The 17996-nt window shown below is 40.4% G+C and overlaps 1 protein-coding gene across 1 annotated transcript; it reads left to right on the top strand.

The window, feature by feature from the left end:
- Nucleotides 1-1607: 1607 nt before the first annotated feature.
- ppm1h (protein phosphatase, Mg2+/Mn2+ dependent, 1H) lies at nucleotides 1608-17478 on the top strand. The gene is made up of 10 exons (XM_088418067.1): nucleotides 1608-1955; nucleotides 5175-5343; nucleotides 6846-7208; nucleotides 10177-10289; nucleotides 10548-10632; nucleotides 11278-11396; nucleotides 12968-13031; nucleotides 15377-15484; nucleotides 15551-15702; nucleotides 15984-17478. The coding sequence occupies exons 1-10, from the start codon at nucleotides 1729-1731 to the stop codon at nucleotides 16129-16131; spliced, it is 1548 nt and encodes a 515-aa protein (XP_088274193.1). The 5' UTR covers nucleotides 1608-1728; the 3' UTR covers nucleotides 16132-17478.
- The last annotated feature ends 518 nt before the right edge of the window (nucleotides 17479-17996 follow it).

Consider the following 17996-nt stretch of genomic DNA (forward strand, 5'->3'; position numbering starts at 1 on the left):
TCCTAGGCCATTTGATGCAGCAATGCAACTTCAATGGATTATGAAATCAGAGAAACTGAACTTTGTGTTGGTACCACATAGATTATGATAGCTGGCACATTTTCAAGTATCGGGGAAGGTGGAATCAATCGTTGTAGTGGCGAGAGAGGTTAAATGTGTATTTTATGAAGGAATAGAAAATTTCCTTTCATTTCATGCTATTCAAGGAAGAATGTCTCAAATTTACATAATTAATTCATCTTTATTCTGTTATTTTTTGCTTTTTAAAAATATATTTACAGTTGACTCTTGGTTTTTGCAGTTAATTGGGACCAGGCCGGAGCGCATAGCAAAAATCTGGTCCATTAATTGTAGAATAAATATACTGTGTGAATTACCAGAAAGAAACTGAGCAAGGACAAAAGTGGGGACTCCTCATTCCAATATAATCTCGTAAATATTTGTCTATTGTTGATTCTTTTGTTTGTTTTCATGATAAAAAGAAAGATTCAAATCCGTAATATTCGTATGTACAAATAAAGGCCTTTCACACCAATAGATATCATTCTCATCAGCAATAAACAAAAAGGCCCTGACTCATATGTGCAAGTACAATAATAAATCATTTTTACTGTATTTTATGAACCTTCAATAAATTAGTAGCATAGACAATCAGATCATAATCCCGGAGAGTTTTATTTTTAAACTGTACATTGTGACCTGTGATGTTTTATGGACTATGACTGAGTGTCCAGACTTTTTATATTCTTTTTTCGGGGAGAGCCCTCGATAAAGTTTACGGGGAAGTACCATGTCGTTTGCAACAAAAGACGGAAGTGGTAAAAATTATAAGACTCTCTCACTGTGGACCACCCGAGCACAAACTTTCACCCGTAAATCAACCTCTGAAATTCAGTAGCGGCACTGCGTGTGTGCGTGTTCATGCATACGTGTCACGGTGCATTCTATAAACACGGGCGCCACCTGCTGGGCAAATTATAAATGACAACTCATTCTCCAACGGGTCCTCGATTTACGAGGTTACGAACCTACGTTTTCATAGTTACGAACGGCGCTCGATTAAAAAAATTAAAAACCATCCCCGAGTGACACAAAAGACTCTCTCGGTTAGTGACGTACCATTTTACGGTTGATTTTGAATTTGAGGTTTTTTTTATACACAAATATTTATTCAACGGTTGATGATCTAATCGTGCGTCCCGAGTTACGTACACACATTCATCCCTGTTGTTTTGCCTCACGTGCTCTACTACGATCGCGGTGACAGATGCATTCCAGAACACACACACACGCACAGCTTTTTAGTAATTAGGTCAGTCAAAGAAACCCATGAATTATTGATCAGACGCACCTTTGTCTGCCAGTTTGGAATTTCCTCATTCGCCAATTTCCCCCATTAGGGCATATATGAATTATGTAAATATTTAATGCGTTACGATGATTTATTGTTTTTATTTTAATCCGAATCAGTGACGCTCACAAGCTTCCCGCTTTTTTAATGACAGCGCGTCCGAGCAGCCGGTCAATCACGTGACCTAGATCTGCGCGCGGGCTCGTATGAATAAATGCGCGCGCACGGGGTGTAATCCACTTCCGGGTTCGGTCAAACCGGCGAGCGTGTGTCCGCTCACCGCGTTGTCTACCCCTCAACGCCCGCGGACACGCTCACGCCGCAAGAGGCGACACTCGCCGCCACCCGGTCCCTCGCCGAGGTGGACTAACGCCGTCATGCTCACTCGGGTCAAGTCGGCGGTGGCCACCTTCATGGGGGGCGTGATAACCGGCGGCGGCGAGCCCTCGAGCGCCTCGGAGGTGGCTCCCAAATTCCCGTACGGCAGACCGGACTTCCTGGCGCTGTCCCCGGACGAAGTGGAGTGCTCGGCGGATCACTCGGCGAGGCCCATCGTCATCCTGAAGGAGAGCAAGCGGCTGCCCTGGTCTACCGGCTATGCCGAGTGAGTAACCTGTTCGCTCCATCTTTTAATTTGAAAAATCATTCCGCTCGGTCCACGTTTGTTTACTCCCTGAAATGTCGGCAATTTTGCAAAATTCAAGACATGGGCAATTAATGTGAGACAATTTTCACTCTTAAAGTCCTCAAAAAAGTTCGTTATTTTAATTCCACATCATCCATGATAACATTCTGAGAGTAACGCAGACATTTGATATATTTACATCCTCCTTCAAAATTTGACGTGCGAAAAAAAAAGCTCCTTTAAGACATCCGGGTTGCTATGTTTCACCTCCCCAACGTCCAACAAATTTTATTGTTCCACATCCTTCATGGCGAATTTAATCCTAATAAAACTTGAATAAAGATAGGCTAACTCCTCAAGTAAATAATGTGCAACTATGGTCAAAAATTGTGTCAGTCCAAATCGGGCCTTCTTTTTTTATTCATGCATTTCTTATTTGAGCTCATTCGAGCGTGTCACCAAACCAAATACTGTGACTAGTGAGTTGTCCCGTATTGTGTCATATGGTCAACGGTGAATGCGACCTCAAAAGTTACGCAATCCTCATTCAGTCCAAGAGGCCAACCATCAAATCCAGAGGAGCGGGTTTGGAATGTTTGCTCATTGAGTGTTTACTTTGTGGTGTTTCTTCTTCTTCAAAAAAAAAAACATCTGCTGCACTCCTGCTGTCATTTCTTTGCTGCACAGATGTCGTTGCCCGTGTCGTAGCGGAGATACCATCGCATACCAGCGTGTACTATCTGCAGTAGTCTAAAGAAGCGTCTTGTTTATTTCCCTTATCTCTTTACACAAGCAGCAAAAGCATCAACTGGTCCGGTCCGGTTCTGGTATGAGGGGAAAGACTGAGGTCACAGTAATGAGTCCTCGATGCAATCCTTCCACGCTCGACAGCACAGCACGTTATCGATTCACAATTGTGTCATTCTCCTTGACGCTAAGGCTTCTCTTCATGCTGGTGCTATTTCCCGAAGCGACATCGATTCGCGGTAGAACGAGTGCAAAAAGTTTCCAATTATTATTATTAGGTATTCGCAGTTTTGCTTTCCATCAGGAAATGGAGACTCGAAGAAATTGGCTGATTATCTGCCTGGTTGATTTTGGATGCCGTTATTTGGCAATTTGGGGAGCAACCATCTCTAAGAAAAATATTGGATGGGAGTAAATCAATTTAAAACTTTAAAATTTCAGAATTTCAAATGTATCTAATTCTGCTGAGCCAGGGAAGAGTCTGCACCTTTTGTTTTTGTTTGAAATCTATTTGAAATGACAAGTGAAATGTTACCTTTTTTCTTATTTTTAAAGTTTGGAGAACATTTTTTCAATTAAAAAAACTATAGGGTGCGTTGTTTAACCCCTATGCAGTATTTTGACCATTTTGGGGTCATTTTCTTCTACATGATTCTCGCAGTATTTTATTTTAGCCAAGGTAGTGTAATAACTAAGTGGTCGCGTCATGTTGAACTTTGACATGTTGTCAGCATCTGGGTGAAATTTCAGCTCCCTAGTGTCTTTCAATGATTTCCTTATGATGTGAAATGCCTTTGATCCAACGATTGGACAAAATGGCCGACAATGGTTACGTTTACATTTCACTTTTTAGGGTTAGGTTTGAACATCATCTCCAAATAATAACTGGCATCAGCTCTGTCAAATAAACCGAATCTTCAAGTTCATTCTTGTAACTTTTTACGTTTTTCGTATTTCTTGGCTTCTCATGTCACTGATAACAGAACAAGGCACTTCTTCGGATTAATCTGCAGTGAATAATTTGTAATCCCACAACTGGAAGTGAAGATGAATTTGCTTCACCCACTTGTATGCTGTATGATGCAAGTCAAATTTTCGCTCAAGATCAACCTCTTTTTTTTTTTATTTCTCAGCGTCATAGAACCAAGCTGCTGCCATTGGAAGATCCAACATTTTATTTGCATGCGGCTCATATGGGACATAAAGAAAAAAAAAAAAATCATCCATGACTGAGCCCTGTTGGGGATTTGTCAACAGCTGGCAGAGAAAGTGAAAGCTCATTGGCAGCAGAGAAAGATGGAGGACTTAATCATGTCATGTGATTCGTGAAGGATCTTATTGCTGGCTCCACAATCCAGAGTGCAAACTGATTTATTTTATTTTATTTTTTAAAAAACACCCACCAATTTACACTGATCTAAGTAGATTTGTTAAAATTGAGGTTGATGATGAAAGCTAGGCCAAAATCGGCCTTTTTAAAGCCACACACACGTAAAGTCACAATTGTAATTATGTCCAAGTGGAAAATGATTAGTTATTTAATCGGGCAAAATTATTCGTATGAAGATCGATTAGAATTCCCACCAGCCACAAATCAACCAGCAAGTAAATAACTACAATAAGCATAAAGCGAAGGCCAAGCTAACCATCTGGCAGTGGAGTTAATCTTTCCGAGACGCGAGGACAGCGTGCAGCGTCGCTTGGCGGAATCGCAAATTTCTCGTCAAATGCGGCATTTTGTAAAGATTAGATTAAAAAAAAGAAAATCCAAATGTTTCGGCACAACGCTGACCTTTGTGCAGAGTCGTAAGATCACAAGGGAATGAAGGAGCAACAAAAAAGTGCGGGATGGCGCGGGATTAAGCGTGCAGCTGTACTCCGCGGGAGGCGTTTCGCCTGTCCGCTTCCACAAGTCGGCAAGTAGAGATGGAATGAGCGCTTCCGCTTCACGAGGAGCTTTTTTTTTTTTTTTTACGCTCGGGAGGAGTAAGGGTGCACTGCCTGGGATACTTACCTCCATCTTTCGAAACGGATCAGTGACTAGCGCTCTTGCCAGATCTTTGATTGAAACCGACATTCTTCATGCTCTGCTGATTTTGAAGGCCTCATTTTTTAGGAGTCACCACCAGCATTTTTTTTTTGTGTTAGACGAATGAGAATAGTAATCATCCATTTTTCTGCAGTGCTTGTTAGGACTACGATGGCACGTAGGCCAGCAGTGATTTTTTTGTAATGAACTTTCTGTCACACTCTAGACTAAAAGTGCGTTTGTGTCTTTCAACAGTCATAAGGACATCACATGGTCATAAAAAGCGTGTATCTGAATGATGGGGCCGATACATGTGATCGCTCCTTGCGGGTCATCGGCCTCTCTTAAAATAATTCTTTCCCAAGGCTATTTTGCCTCAGTGTCATCTTCCTTCCTATTTGTGTGCGCCGTTGACTTTCCAGGGTGATCAACGCAGGAAAGAGTACTTTAAATGAGGATCAGGCCTGCTGCGAAGTGTTGGTGGTCAAGAGGAGACTGCCGGGAAGTTCTGCCGCGTCCAACTGGGGCCCCGTGGCCCGGAGGAGGTCCTCCTTGCCCAACGGAGAGGGACTTGGCCTCAGGGAGAGCCTGGTATGTGATTTGACATGGTCTGATGAATCTAAAATTTAATTTAGTACATATGGGTCCAAGTTTGTCCAAGAACAGCCTCAGTGTACGTCATTTGTCCAGTAGCTATACAAAAGAAAGACATTTTAAAATGTTCCATTTGTGGTCACTTTTGGCAGGGTCATCCATTGTTCTTCTGAGAACAAGCGTATTTATTTGTGGCCATTTTGTCTCAGCACGACAACAAAGTCAATGGCATCCCAACTGAACGCATCTAAATCCATGATGTCCTCTACTGAGCACACAAGGACTTTGTAAGGTAGCTCCAAATGATTTAGACAAGGGGTGTCAAACTCGTTTAAACTTGCAGGCCGCATGGAGAAAGATCTATTCCTGGACCAATAAAATCATAGTATGTATTTATGTAACTCTAAAACAACAACTTCAAATGTATTACTCTTTTTTTTTTTAATTCATTCAGTCTTTTAAAATAGTAATAACAATAATAAATCATAAAATTCTGGTCAAATATGTTTACTTTTGTTTTTTATGGAGAAGAGCTGACACTTGACTAAAGTCAATTGAGCTCTGTAGTGATAATTGTGACCATTAGAGGGCAGTGTTTCCAGACTTATAACACAGCTGTTACATACACGCAAGTGTAACTGAAGAATGGAAGTCAATCTTTCAATGGCAGCACCCATATTTACATAAAATCACACAATTTTCAGTTGGCCTTGAAAGGTGAGTGAATTTGTGTAAATATACACAATTACGGATTATTTTTATACTTTACCTTCCAAAGTCATTGAGCCGGCTTGTCTGATTTTTAACACACATCTGCATGGCTCTCGGCGACATGTCTTGAAATTGTTGATATGAAGTTCGCAGCCATCAATTTGGCAGCAAGTGCGAGTTTCTGTTTGCGCCGTAGCAAATGTAATCCGCTCTTAACTTTTGCTAACATGCTGCATTGCTGGATTTTTTTTTTTTCCTATTTATTACTGGAGTTATATTTGTTCACCGGAAAAAATTTTGCGGGGGACTCCCTGAACTTGTGTCCAGCCAATTGCAGGGCACACAGAGACAGACAACCTTTCAAGCACCCAATCACACATAAGGAGAATTTAGTATGTCCAATACACTTGCTTTGTATGTTTTTGTAATGTGGGAGAAAGCCCGGAGAGATTTGAACCCGCGTCCGTGAACTATGTGGCGGACGTGCGAACCGCTTGCTCCACCGAGCCAGTTCCAAAGTTGAATAAATCAAACCTAGATGGCACAGCACTCTGTTTTAAGTCGTTTTTTTTTTCAACCTCAACGCAAAAATATTTTCCCTGAGTAAGTTGTACTTGGCTGAAATAATATTTCCCGAGGGGTATATTTGTAATAAAAATGTCAACCACAAGTTCATTTGTCACTGGGAGAACTGTGATCAATTGTGCATTGCTGCCATCTACCGGACACAGGCCGGCACTGCATTCACATAAAATTGAAAAATCCACTTTTTTTTGTGTGTGTCATAGGCAAACTCTGACGAACTAACTTTCCACTACTGGGGGCTGTTTGACGGTCACGCGGGGTGCGGGGCGGCGGTGGTGGCGTCGCGTCTCCTCCATCAGCACATCGCGCTGCACCTGCAGGAGGTGATGGACATCCTGCGCACGCCAGACCTCCTGCCGCCCACGTGCTTGACCGAGGAGCCCGTCCGCTGGCACCAGCGGCATCCCGCGTCAAACTCCCGCGCCCTCACTCGGGCCGCGTCTCTACGGGGAGCCGCCGGCGCTCCCGGGTCACCCAGCGCCCCGCCCGCGCGATTCTACGCCGAGAAGAAAGTGTCGCACGAGAGCCTGGTCGTCGGCGCCATCGAGAACGCTTTCAAAGACATGGTCAGTTTTATCGAGCTTGTTTCCTTCTCACTGCGTTTGTTCTCAAAATTTTTACTCCTTGTAGCATCTAAAAAAAAACCTGTATATTCCAAAATCGTTAATTTTAAATAAAGTTTTCAGTTGATTGACAGATGATGCGCATGACATTTTGGGTTAAAGCATTCTCTAACAGGAGAGACTGGAGTTTTAGAATAATAACATTGAATAGCCTGAATTTAACATAATTTAATTTCCTGAAATATTTACAACATTTTTGAACGATTTGGGATGGCCATTACATTTTAAATGTAGTTTAAAGTTTCGATAACACAATTATTATTCAGAATGCCATGTTTGGACTACAGTAGAGTTGATTTTTTTTTTTTTTTAAGAAGTTTTCAACAGTTTCATGCTTTCTGAAAATAGCAAAACCCCTGTAAATTAATCAAGTACTGTAGATTGTATTATATATGAAATGATAAGCCAATTCCTCAGAAATATTTTAATATTTAGGGGGATGGAATATCATTTTTTTTGCATGCATCACAGTGCACATTGAAAAGTGAAAATATTTTTGTTACAAATGCTTGTTGGTATTTTTGATCATTTAATTTTTAGACTTTGGGAGCCTATTGACATACTACAGTAGTAATGTCACCTTATGCCCGTTAGGGGGCAGCATGTTACTTATACACCAAGCTTACTCATGGCTTAAAAAAAAGGTTTCTCTTCTATAATAGCCTACCGTAGCAGCTGCAGGTGTTAAAAGCTAAATTGCTGTTTTTATTACTTACTAAGCTGGAAAATTACATGTAAAATTATAATAATTTGTCTTTCATTGTCCATTTTAGGACACCGCACCTTTTTAAATGCGGCATGTCCGACGGCATCATTCGAGCATTACCTTGAATTCTCCTTCAGCCAAACGGGCATCTTGTCCTTTTCCCAAATAGCATCTGGCAACCTCCAAATAAATATCAATAGATTATACCGCCGCATTCATCAACATATGAATGCGCCTCAGCAGACGCTATTAGAGCCACCTGTACAATTTAATATTGTAAAATGTAGCGCGCTTGTCTGTGAGGTGCATGATTTTCTACAGCTGGAGTCTTCCCGGTGGAGATGGCGAGGGAGAAGGTGTGGATGTTTATGCAGATGTTTCCATTATTAAAGACTTAGCCTGCGGGATGTGGCTCATGCAGCCAGGATAAATATGCATGGCGGGTTATGGGATTCATAATTCATCCAGGGCCAAGGACACATTTACACATCCTCCCTCGGTATGAAGCGCACACAAAACACGGGGCCGCATCCATCATCTCGAATCCTTGCAAAAAGGAGAGAAAGAATTATCTTTGCACGCATGGGATTTCCATCGACTGCAGATGACTGACTCAATTCAGGTGCAGGTGTACCTAATGAAATGTCCGTTTGGCGGATTTGTGTCCGGTGCAGGAAAAATCCCAACGGAGCAACAAGTAGAGAACTTCAATGGCTTAAACTGCATATTTTAATTAATTCATTGATGATTTAATTACTATTGTAATTAATGAACATGTAACCAGAGTGTTTTTTTTTTTTTTTAACTTTAATTAGCACCAAATATATCTAGGCTAATTAACTGGCAGTAATAGATAGAACCTCATCTGAATTTACAGCGTCATTCTGTTGGTTTGATCCTATTTGATTGCTTCTTGATTATAGTGCTATAATTATATTGCATTGTGGCAACAGATTTTTTTTTTTTCCTTTTTCAGGGGGGAGTATGCGCTCTCTGCTAATGTACTTCATTTTTGATAGTAGGAATACTAGCGACAGTACACATATTACTAGCATGAAGGGCAGCTACTGTATTTCGATTTAGATAGCAAACTATATTTTCATAATTATTTCATATATTAAGATATTTTTTTAATGTTTTGGTAGTAATGCTAACATGTAACACTAGCAACAGCTATAGTACATAGCATGCTCGGTATGTAGCTAGTGAGCCAACATTAAACCAAAAACACAGATTAACAGCTATTGTTTATATTTAGATAACAAACTGTAGATTCTCTTTAATCACTAGTATTTTATGGCAGCCATATTAGACAACTTCAACGTTTTTGTAGTAATGCTAACAACATGTTACGCTAGCTTCAGTAGATACTGCAGCATCCTTGGTATGTTGCTAAAGAGCCAGTGAGCAAGAAACATAATCGCCTATTGTATTTATTTGGATTAAGATGTTAAACTGAGCATTTCCTTGATACTCGACGGTATTTTAATGGATATATTAGATGTATTCAACATTTTTGGAAGTAATGCTAACCTAACATGTAACGCGAGCTATTGTTACCCAGCTAGTGCGCCAACGATAAAATTGAAATAAAATTAAAAAACCAAAACAACTATTGTATGTATTTAGATATCAAACAGCATTTTCTTTTCACTCAATAGTATTTTAATGGCAGTTATATCGGCTGTCTTCGACATTTTTATAGTAATGCTAACAACATGTAGTGCTTCTACAGTGGAGAGTGTAGCATGCTAGGTATGTAGCTAAAGAGCGAGTGAGCAAGAAACATAAACAAATACTGTATATATTTAAATTTAGATAGCAAACTGAGTGCTTCCTTTTTAATAAAGAGTATTTAATGTCAGACGTCTTCAACATTTTTGGTAGAAACGTTAAGATGTAACGATAGCTACAGTATACAGCATGCTAGCTACAATACATAGCATGTTAGGTATGTAGCTAGAGAGCCAGCAAGCAACAAACATAGACACTTATTGTATGTATTTGTATATAGATAGTAAACTGAGCATTTTCTCAATAATATCTTAATGACAGTTATGCTAGACATTAGCAACATTTTTGTTAGCTATGTTAACATAACAAGCAACTACCTAGCATTTTGACGCTTAACACATTTAAGGCAAAACGTTATGGGAAACTCCGACTTAAAACCTACAATATAAATGTTTTATTTGTATTTTTTAGGATGTCCAAATCGAAAAGGAGCGGGCCATGTACAACACGTCCGGCGGCTGCACCGCCCTGGTGGTGCTTCATGTGCTCGGGAAGCTCTACGTGGCCAACGCCGGTGACAGCAGGTGACCCATTCCCAATTTAATAAAACGCATTTGAACTTTCTTTTTTTTCTCACAAAAACAGAAGCTCACTCTTTAATAGCCGTTGATGCTAGCTTGGTTGAAATCGTGACTGAATGAACCTCAGACCTGTAACTTGAGACTTATTGAAAACCTGAAGGTTATCTTGCTTGGGTTCAAATGTTCACACACATACTAGTGTGCGCCTTCCTGTCCTGGCTAGAATGAGGCCAAGCGGCCATGTGTGCCCTCTCCCCTCAGAGCCGTCATCATCCGGGGGGGCCAGGTCATCCCAGTGTCACGGGAGTTCACGCCGGAGTCAGAGAGGCAACGACTGCAGTTCCTGGTAGGAAGCACACCTCATCTGTCTTGCGTAGCGCGACCGTTTGCACACGGGGCTAAGCGGAGGGTTTTTAGAGCTATCGGCGATTTTAATTCAGCGCTATGACACGAACGCCGCTTTTTTGTTTTCAAATTGAGAGCAAATTGACTGGAACATGTAGCAAGTTATTTTTGAATGGTGTGACCACTTTTAATGGCTTTTTGTTGTTCAGTTGTTTACTGATGCACATTGCCACTAGCGATATCAGACAAAACATGATGTGACAGGATTTAATAGCTTTCTTTTCGAATGAAGAGCAAATTAATTTGAACATGAAGCTACACATTGCCAAGTGGCCTTATACTGACCCCTTTGCAAAATGCTGTTTTCTGGCGCCGCAAAATGAAATACATACTTCATGTGGTTTTAAATTTCAACAGAACTTCCATCAGTGGCAGATGATACAACGCTTTCATTTTTCCCATCGCGCTAGTTCGGGCTTGCTTGGCCGAAATGATTTTTCACAGAGGTGACATCATTGGAATTAAGACCGTGTAGCACAGCTGTCACACATTAACACCACTGACCTCCCCGCGTCTCTCCGCACCACATTATTATTAGACTATAACATTGTGTTTTTTTTTTTTCTTTTTTTTCCCCTCACTGAAGGCCTACATGCAGCCCCACTTACTAGGAAATGAGTTTACACATCTGGAGTTCCCCAGGAGAGTGCAGAGGAAGGAAGTCGGCAAGAGGATGCTGTACCGCGACTTCACCATGTCGGGATGGTGGGATTTTTTTCTTTCTTTCAACTTTACCGCCATTTTTTTTTTGTTCCTCTAAATCGCAGTGGAAATTGAATGCATATGCGTGGCATCGGCCTTTATTAACTAAGTGGAGCACCGGTGTCAAAGTCGAGGCTCGGGGGCCGGATCCGGCCCGCCGCATCATTTTATGCGGCCCGGTGAAATGCTGATTCCACTTCAAGTTTCTGGTCGAAAAACCAAATTTGCAAGTTGTCTTCAACTTTGAATTTATTTGGGGGAAAAAACAAGCATTTTTTTTGGATTCCAATCTTTCTTTTGAACAGTTTTTACCGGCCCCTGGTTTGGAAATGAGTTAGAAGTGTGAAGAACACGCCTAGAATTGATTTGGTTTCACAGTGAGACCAGAAACTGTAACTACAATGTGGCCCTTGATAAAAATGTGTTTAATACCCCTGATCTCGAGCAAGGGTGTCAAACGTACGGCCCGTGGTCGCCTCTGGCCCGCGAATGGGTTTAATCTGGTCCGCCAGAAATGTAAAAAAGAACTGATTTTTTTTTTTTTTTCAATAAATGTAAAGCTTGGAATGTTTTATGATTAATAGTAATGTTAATGTGTTATGATTAATCGTGATATTGGGCAGTTTAAAAAAGAATACATCTGAAGGTGTTGTTCTAAACTTATAAATATGTACCATCATTTTATTAGTCAGACTCACTTGGAAAAAAATTGCCTCTTTTGCTTTCATAGGGTTAGTTTTATCATATTTACATGCCACAAACATTTATAGAAGATCTTATTTGATTGATATGTAGGTTTTACATTTTTAATACTGTATTTTTAAAAAAAGAATTAACTTTTTGATAACAGCTATCATATCTTTTCTATTTTATCGTTGTTTTTTTTTTCTCCATAAATTGACATCTTGAACCGATACATACATTTGCGTACAAAATTTTACATACAAAAAAAAAATGCAGATAAGCCACACTGGACTATAAGGAAAAAAGGTTGTGATTTATACTCCGAAAAAATACGGTGGTTTTCGTTATTTGTGTCCCAGGAAATGCATGGGAATTTTTTTTTTCCGAAAATTTCTAAGTCTGGCTATCAAAGGCTTAGCATAGTTTCTGCAGGCATCATTAAATCCAATGTTATCCTTTATCCATGCCTGAACAGCAAGAGTGCATTTTCTTGTCAAATTAAGCACAAATGTATTGGAAAATGATTGCTAAATGGTGTTATGAGCGTGACTCCTTTGCAAAACGTCGGAGCTGTCTTCCTCCGCCGTTGTCACCTTGCTGCTGCTGCCGCTCTGAATGAGAATGAACAAAAGAGTGGCAGACCAGTGGTTGCTAGGCAGACAAGTGGGTAAAAAAAAAAAATGGAGGCCTTCACACATACTACAGTAACGCCTGCGGTATTTTCCACAAGACGCTCAATTATTCATCAGTTGGCCGCACCATGGAATATTTCAGCCATTTTATTCGACCCGCGCACCTCTTCATCAATGAAACTGCATGTCTTAATACTTAAATATATTTTTTGTCTTATTTAACGATCCAATGAGGGATTTTATTTCCTCTATTTACAGGGCTTATAAAACCGTGGATGACAATGACCTGAAGTTTCCTCTCATCTACGGTGAAGGCAAAAAGGTAAGCGGCCGCCGTTTTTCTGTCCCTTGGAATCAAAGACCGATTATGGGATGTCTCTGCAAGATCAGCTACTTTGAGGAAATTGAATCGCAATTTCCTGTAATATATAATAAGCATATTAAACATCACAGGAGCTTTATGTTTGTTTGGAAGAATCAATTGTGTCCCTGGGTCGTTTTGACCCGGGGTGTCTTTATTCACCCCCGCTTGTCAGAAATGTTTAAAACCCAAACTCCATATTTAGTTTTTGATTTATATTAGTTTTGCAACAACAACAATATCTCTGGGTCAATTTGACCCGGAAGAGTGAATGTTTTATTCAAAAATGTCCCAAATTCTTGATTTTAGATCTATATTAGTTTCGCAGCAACAACAACAATATCTCTGGGTCAATTTGACCCGGAAGAGTGAATGTTTGATTCAAAAATGTCCCAAATTCTTGATTTTAGATCTATATTAGTTTCGCAGCAACAACAACAATATCTCTGGGTCAATTTGACCCGGAAGAGTGAATGTTTTATTCAAAAATGTCCCAAATTCTTGATTTTAGATCTATATTAGTTTCGCAGCAACAACAACAATATCTCTGGGTCAATTTGACCCGGAAGAGTGAATGTTTTATTCAAAAATGTCCCAATATCTTGGTTTTTGATCTATATTAGTTTTGCAGCAACAACAATATCTCTGGGTCAATTTGACCCGGAAGAGTGAATGTTTTATTCAAAAATGTCCCAAATTCTTGGTTTTTGATCTATATTAGTTTCGCAACAACAACAATGTCTCTGGGTCAATTTGACCCGAAAGAGTGAATGTTTTATTCAAAAATGTCCCAAATTCTTGGTTTTTGATTGTAAAACCACACACAGTCGCAAATCATACTTTTTTGAGTCCTGAGTGTTACGTTTGTTTCTCTGGAATAGTAAGAACATTCTCGGTCAATTTGACCCGACGTGTGTAACTGTCGGCAGGTTTCAGGAACTGTTTTTGTGTGTGTGTAATCCTGCTAACTAGCATATCGTGTGATTAATTACCCACGTGTGTTGGTTTATTCATTTATTTATTTTTTTCCTGGAATAGTAATAACATTCTGGGTCAATTTGACCCAAGGTAATGGGCAATTGTCTCAAAGTTTGAGTGTGAAGTTTGTGTGTAATCCTGCTAACTAACACATCTTGTTATCCGCTAACCCCCCCACATCAGAAACTGTTATAATATTCCTGGGTCATTCTGACCCGGGTTTTGTTTATTTATCCAAATAGTTGAAAATTGTAAAAAAATGTATAGAAATGCGTTTATTTTCGTATTCGAATCGATTCTCTTCTCGATCATTCCATCGATTGTTTTGGGAATTGGACTGATGCGGGATCGGTGTTTTCGCTTGTTGTTGTCGATTCACGCTTCAGCGGATTCAATTAGCCCCCTTCCTGTGCCAGCAGGCTTTTTTTTTTTTTTTTAACGAGCCCGATTCAGCGCTTTCGAAATGAGTTGGTAAGCGCGTGTTGGGCGGGGGGGGGGGTCGTTAAGCGCCGCTCCCCATGGCGGAAGGCGCCGACGGCCAGCTTGCGTGTTTGTTTGCGAGTTGGATAGTCATTCAGCCTTGAAAATTCAATAGACCAAACAAAACGTGTTCTGCCATTAAGTTGTGCCCTCAATTGGGCTTGGAGGAACATCAGCGCTAGATTCAATCAAATCCAAAGAATTCTTCACCTCTTTACCCGTCTGAGGCTTATTGTCTGTCTACATGTGTTGCTCCACCATTGCTGTTCAATTATTTGATGAAAGGCTTTATAAAAGTCAATTTGTATATTTACTCATGATTTTTTTTTTAATAGTAAACAAGGGGGTAGGACTAGATGAGTTGTGAACTTCTTCCTAGTCCTTTGAACATATAATTGTACTTTATGGATTGATCCTTTCTTTTAGTTTTATTTTGATGAAATTTGTCTATATATGTTCAATAAGTCAAATCATTCAGTCAATAGGCCACACTATTGCACTTAATTAAATACAATTCAAGAGTTTTTTTACCTGCATGACTGTTGTTGTTGTCTGCATGTGTTGCTCCACCGATTGTTTTCAATTATTTGATGAAAGGGTTCTAAAAGTCACACCATTTCACTAGATTAAATAAAATGAAGGCCTTATTCATTTTTTTTAACCTACCTTAGTGATATTGTTTGCCTGCTTGTGTTGCTCCACCATTTGTGTTCAATTATTTGATGAGCGGCATATACAAAGCGTTGCTGTCTCGTAGCCCGTCCGGAGCATTTTGCGTTTCTGGTTAGACTTAACCGAATGAAAGCAAGCAGGTTGTTTGGAATAATCATGTGAAATTCGGCGCGCAGGCCCGGGTGCTGGCGACCATCGGCGTCACCAGAGGTCTTGGCGACCACACCCTCAAAGTCCACGACTCCAACATCTTCATCAAGCCTTTCCTCTCCTGCTGTCCGGAGGTACGCAAACTTCTTCAGATGTCACCTAGTCCCCTTTTTCGAGGCCGCTCCTATTTCGGCGGACAGGTCAAGGTTTACCCGTTGGAGGAGTACCAACACGACCCCGACGACGTCCTGGTGGTGGGAACCGACGGCCTGTGGGACGTCCTCTCCAACCAGGAAGTGGCGGAGGCCGTCACCTGCTTCCTGGCCAACTGCGACCCCGAGCACCGGCACAGGCGAGTGTGCGACATTCCGTGGCGTTCGGACTAGCTTAAACCAGTCGGCACGCTGACCAAATGACTAAGCTAACACCTTGAAAACCAGAATACTTTAGCATATTAGCGTTAGCGCGAGGACAATTAGATTCAACTCCAACAAAAACGCACGAAATTCGTTAACTGCCATCGACTGTCAAAGATCGCCACTTTCACGGCCCGTCTTTGACGTCTTTGGCCGTCGATGGCAGCGAACGGGCGCCAAAAAGTATCGGCCGCGTTGACCGTTCGTTTGACATCAGGTACACGATGGCCGCCCAGGACTTGGTCATGCGCGCTCGCGGCGTGCTCAAGGACGGAGGCTGGAGAATCTCCGGGGACAGGCCGGGCTCCGGGGACGACATTTCCGTCTACGTCGTCCCTCTGGCGCGCTGCCACGCGCTCTACTGAAGTGGCGTGGAAGCCTGACAACCTTCTCCGGGAGCTTTGGACTTTGTCTGCGCAGGTGTCTTCAATAGCTTTGTGTGCGCTCACATACAGAGGACATGGTGGACACTTGGACAATTGTCTTCCAGGAAATGGCACACTGGAATCAAGCCAATAGATTTTTTTTGTTTTGTTTTGAATTGCCTAAAATAATGGGTTACTCTAGTACTTAATATTTTAGTACTTAATCACTTAAAGTCATCAGTTACTCTAGTACTTAATCGCCTAAAAGAATTGATTCATCTAGTACTTCATCACCTGAAGTAATCAGTTAATTTGGTACTTATTTCCCTTAGCTTTAGGATATAATTGCCATAAGTAATCCATTTCTTTAGTACTGAATGTCCTAAAAATTATTAGGACTTAATCACCCAGAGTAATTGATTACTTTAATGTATTACTCTGGTACTTATTCATCTAAAATAATCGGTTACTCTAATACTTAATTATATAAAGTAATTGGTTACTTTACTACTTAAATGCCTAAAATAAACATCCTAGTACTTATTTATCTAAAGTAATTGGTTGCTTTAGCACTTGGTTGCCTAAAATAAACAATTACTTTAGTATTTAGTTCTCTTAAGTAAATGTTTACTTTTGTACTTACTTTGCCCCAATTCCTGTACTTATCCAAATGATTCACTTACTCCATTACTTTAATACTTATAGTAGTGGAATACTTCAGTACCTAATTATCTAAATGAGTACTAAGTAGTTCTTAATGACCTCATTTGGTACTAAATGTTTTTAAACCTTGCAAAAACGCATTTCTAGGGCACATTCTAGGTAAAATGAGTTTTTATGAATTTGGATTAAATCCATTTTTTGCACTGCGAAGACCAGAGCGTACGTTTTAAGAAAATTCTGTCATCCTAATTTCAGTTTTTCCACTTTCGTTATGTACATAGCATTTTTCATTTCATGTAAATACTGTAATGGTTGACAATGGATTTCTCACTGTGAACTTTGCATGTTTTTTTTCTCAAACTTTTCCCAAGAATGACAAATTTACCCTTTTGAATCTTGTGACTTTTAAATCGTTATCATTATCTTGATAATCGTCCCATCGTTTGAATCAGGTGTGTTTGCGAGAGAGGGCTAGAAAACATGCAGGACACCGACCCTCAAGGACAGGATTTCCACACCTGAAATCTTTTAGAAACCACCAGCCCACGACACAAAAATTGTGCCTTTAACCCAGAATTTGGTTTATATTTCATGGATTTTTTTTTTTACCGTACCTGTTGAATCTCTTTTGATATGTTTATAACAAAACCGGTGAAACAACAATAAAATGAGTGCTTGTCCGAAGTAATGATTCAGCGTATCGTAGTTTTTGCACCATAAGGCACCCCTAAAAGCCTTCAATTTTCTCAAAAAGATGTCCATGCGCTTTATAATCCGATGAGTGCGAGTGTTACGGTGTCCTTCTGAAAGTGGTCAAAACGATGAGTGCCATCTGGTCACCGCACGCCGCCCCTGCGTCACACCTCCTCTCTGCATCCACGCGTGTTCCGGATGTCAATGGTGACGTCATATCCCATGTACTTACCAATAAAAAAAAGTATTTCCAATAAAACTAATAATTTAACAGAACGTAAAGGAAAAAAATGGTTTTGCATCTTGTTTATAGTACTTTTTAGTTTTACGGGCCATGGCCACCAGGGGGCGTTGTGGATTTGATGAACTCCAACTCAACTAAACTGGATTAGAAGGGTTTCGCAATAACACTTCACATCGATACCAGTACGAGCGTTCATGCAGTTTTTGATTTTGAAATTTGCATAAAAAATGCGATCATTTGAAAAATCTTCTCAAATGTAGCATTT

The sequence above is a fragment of the Hippichthys cyanospilos genome, chromosome 6 (assembly GCF_059441005.1).
Source record: "Hippichthys cyanospilos isolate Australia breed blue-spotted pipefish chromosome 6, RoL_Hcya_1.0, whole genome shotgun sequence".
Lineage (NCBI taxonomy): Eukaryota > Metazoa > Chordata > Actinopteri > Syngnathiformes > Syngnathidae > Hippichthys > Hippichthys cyanospilos.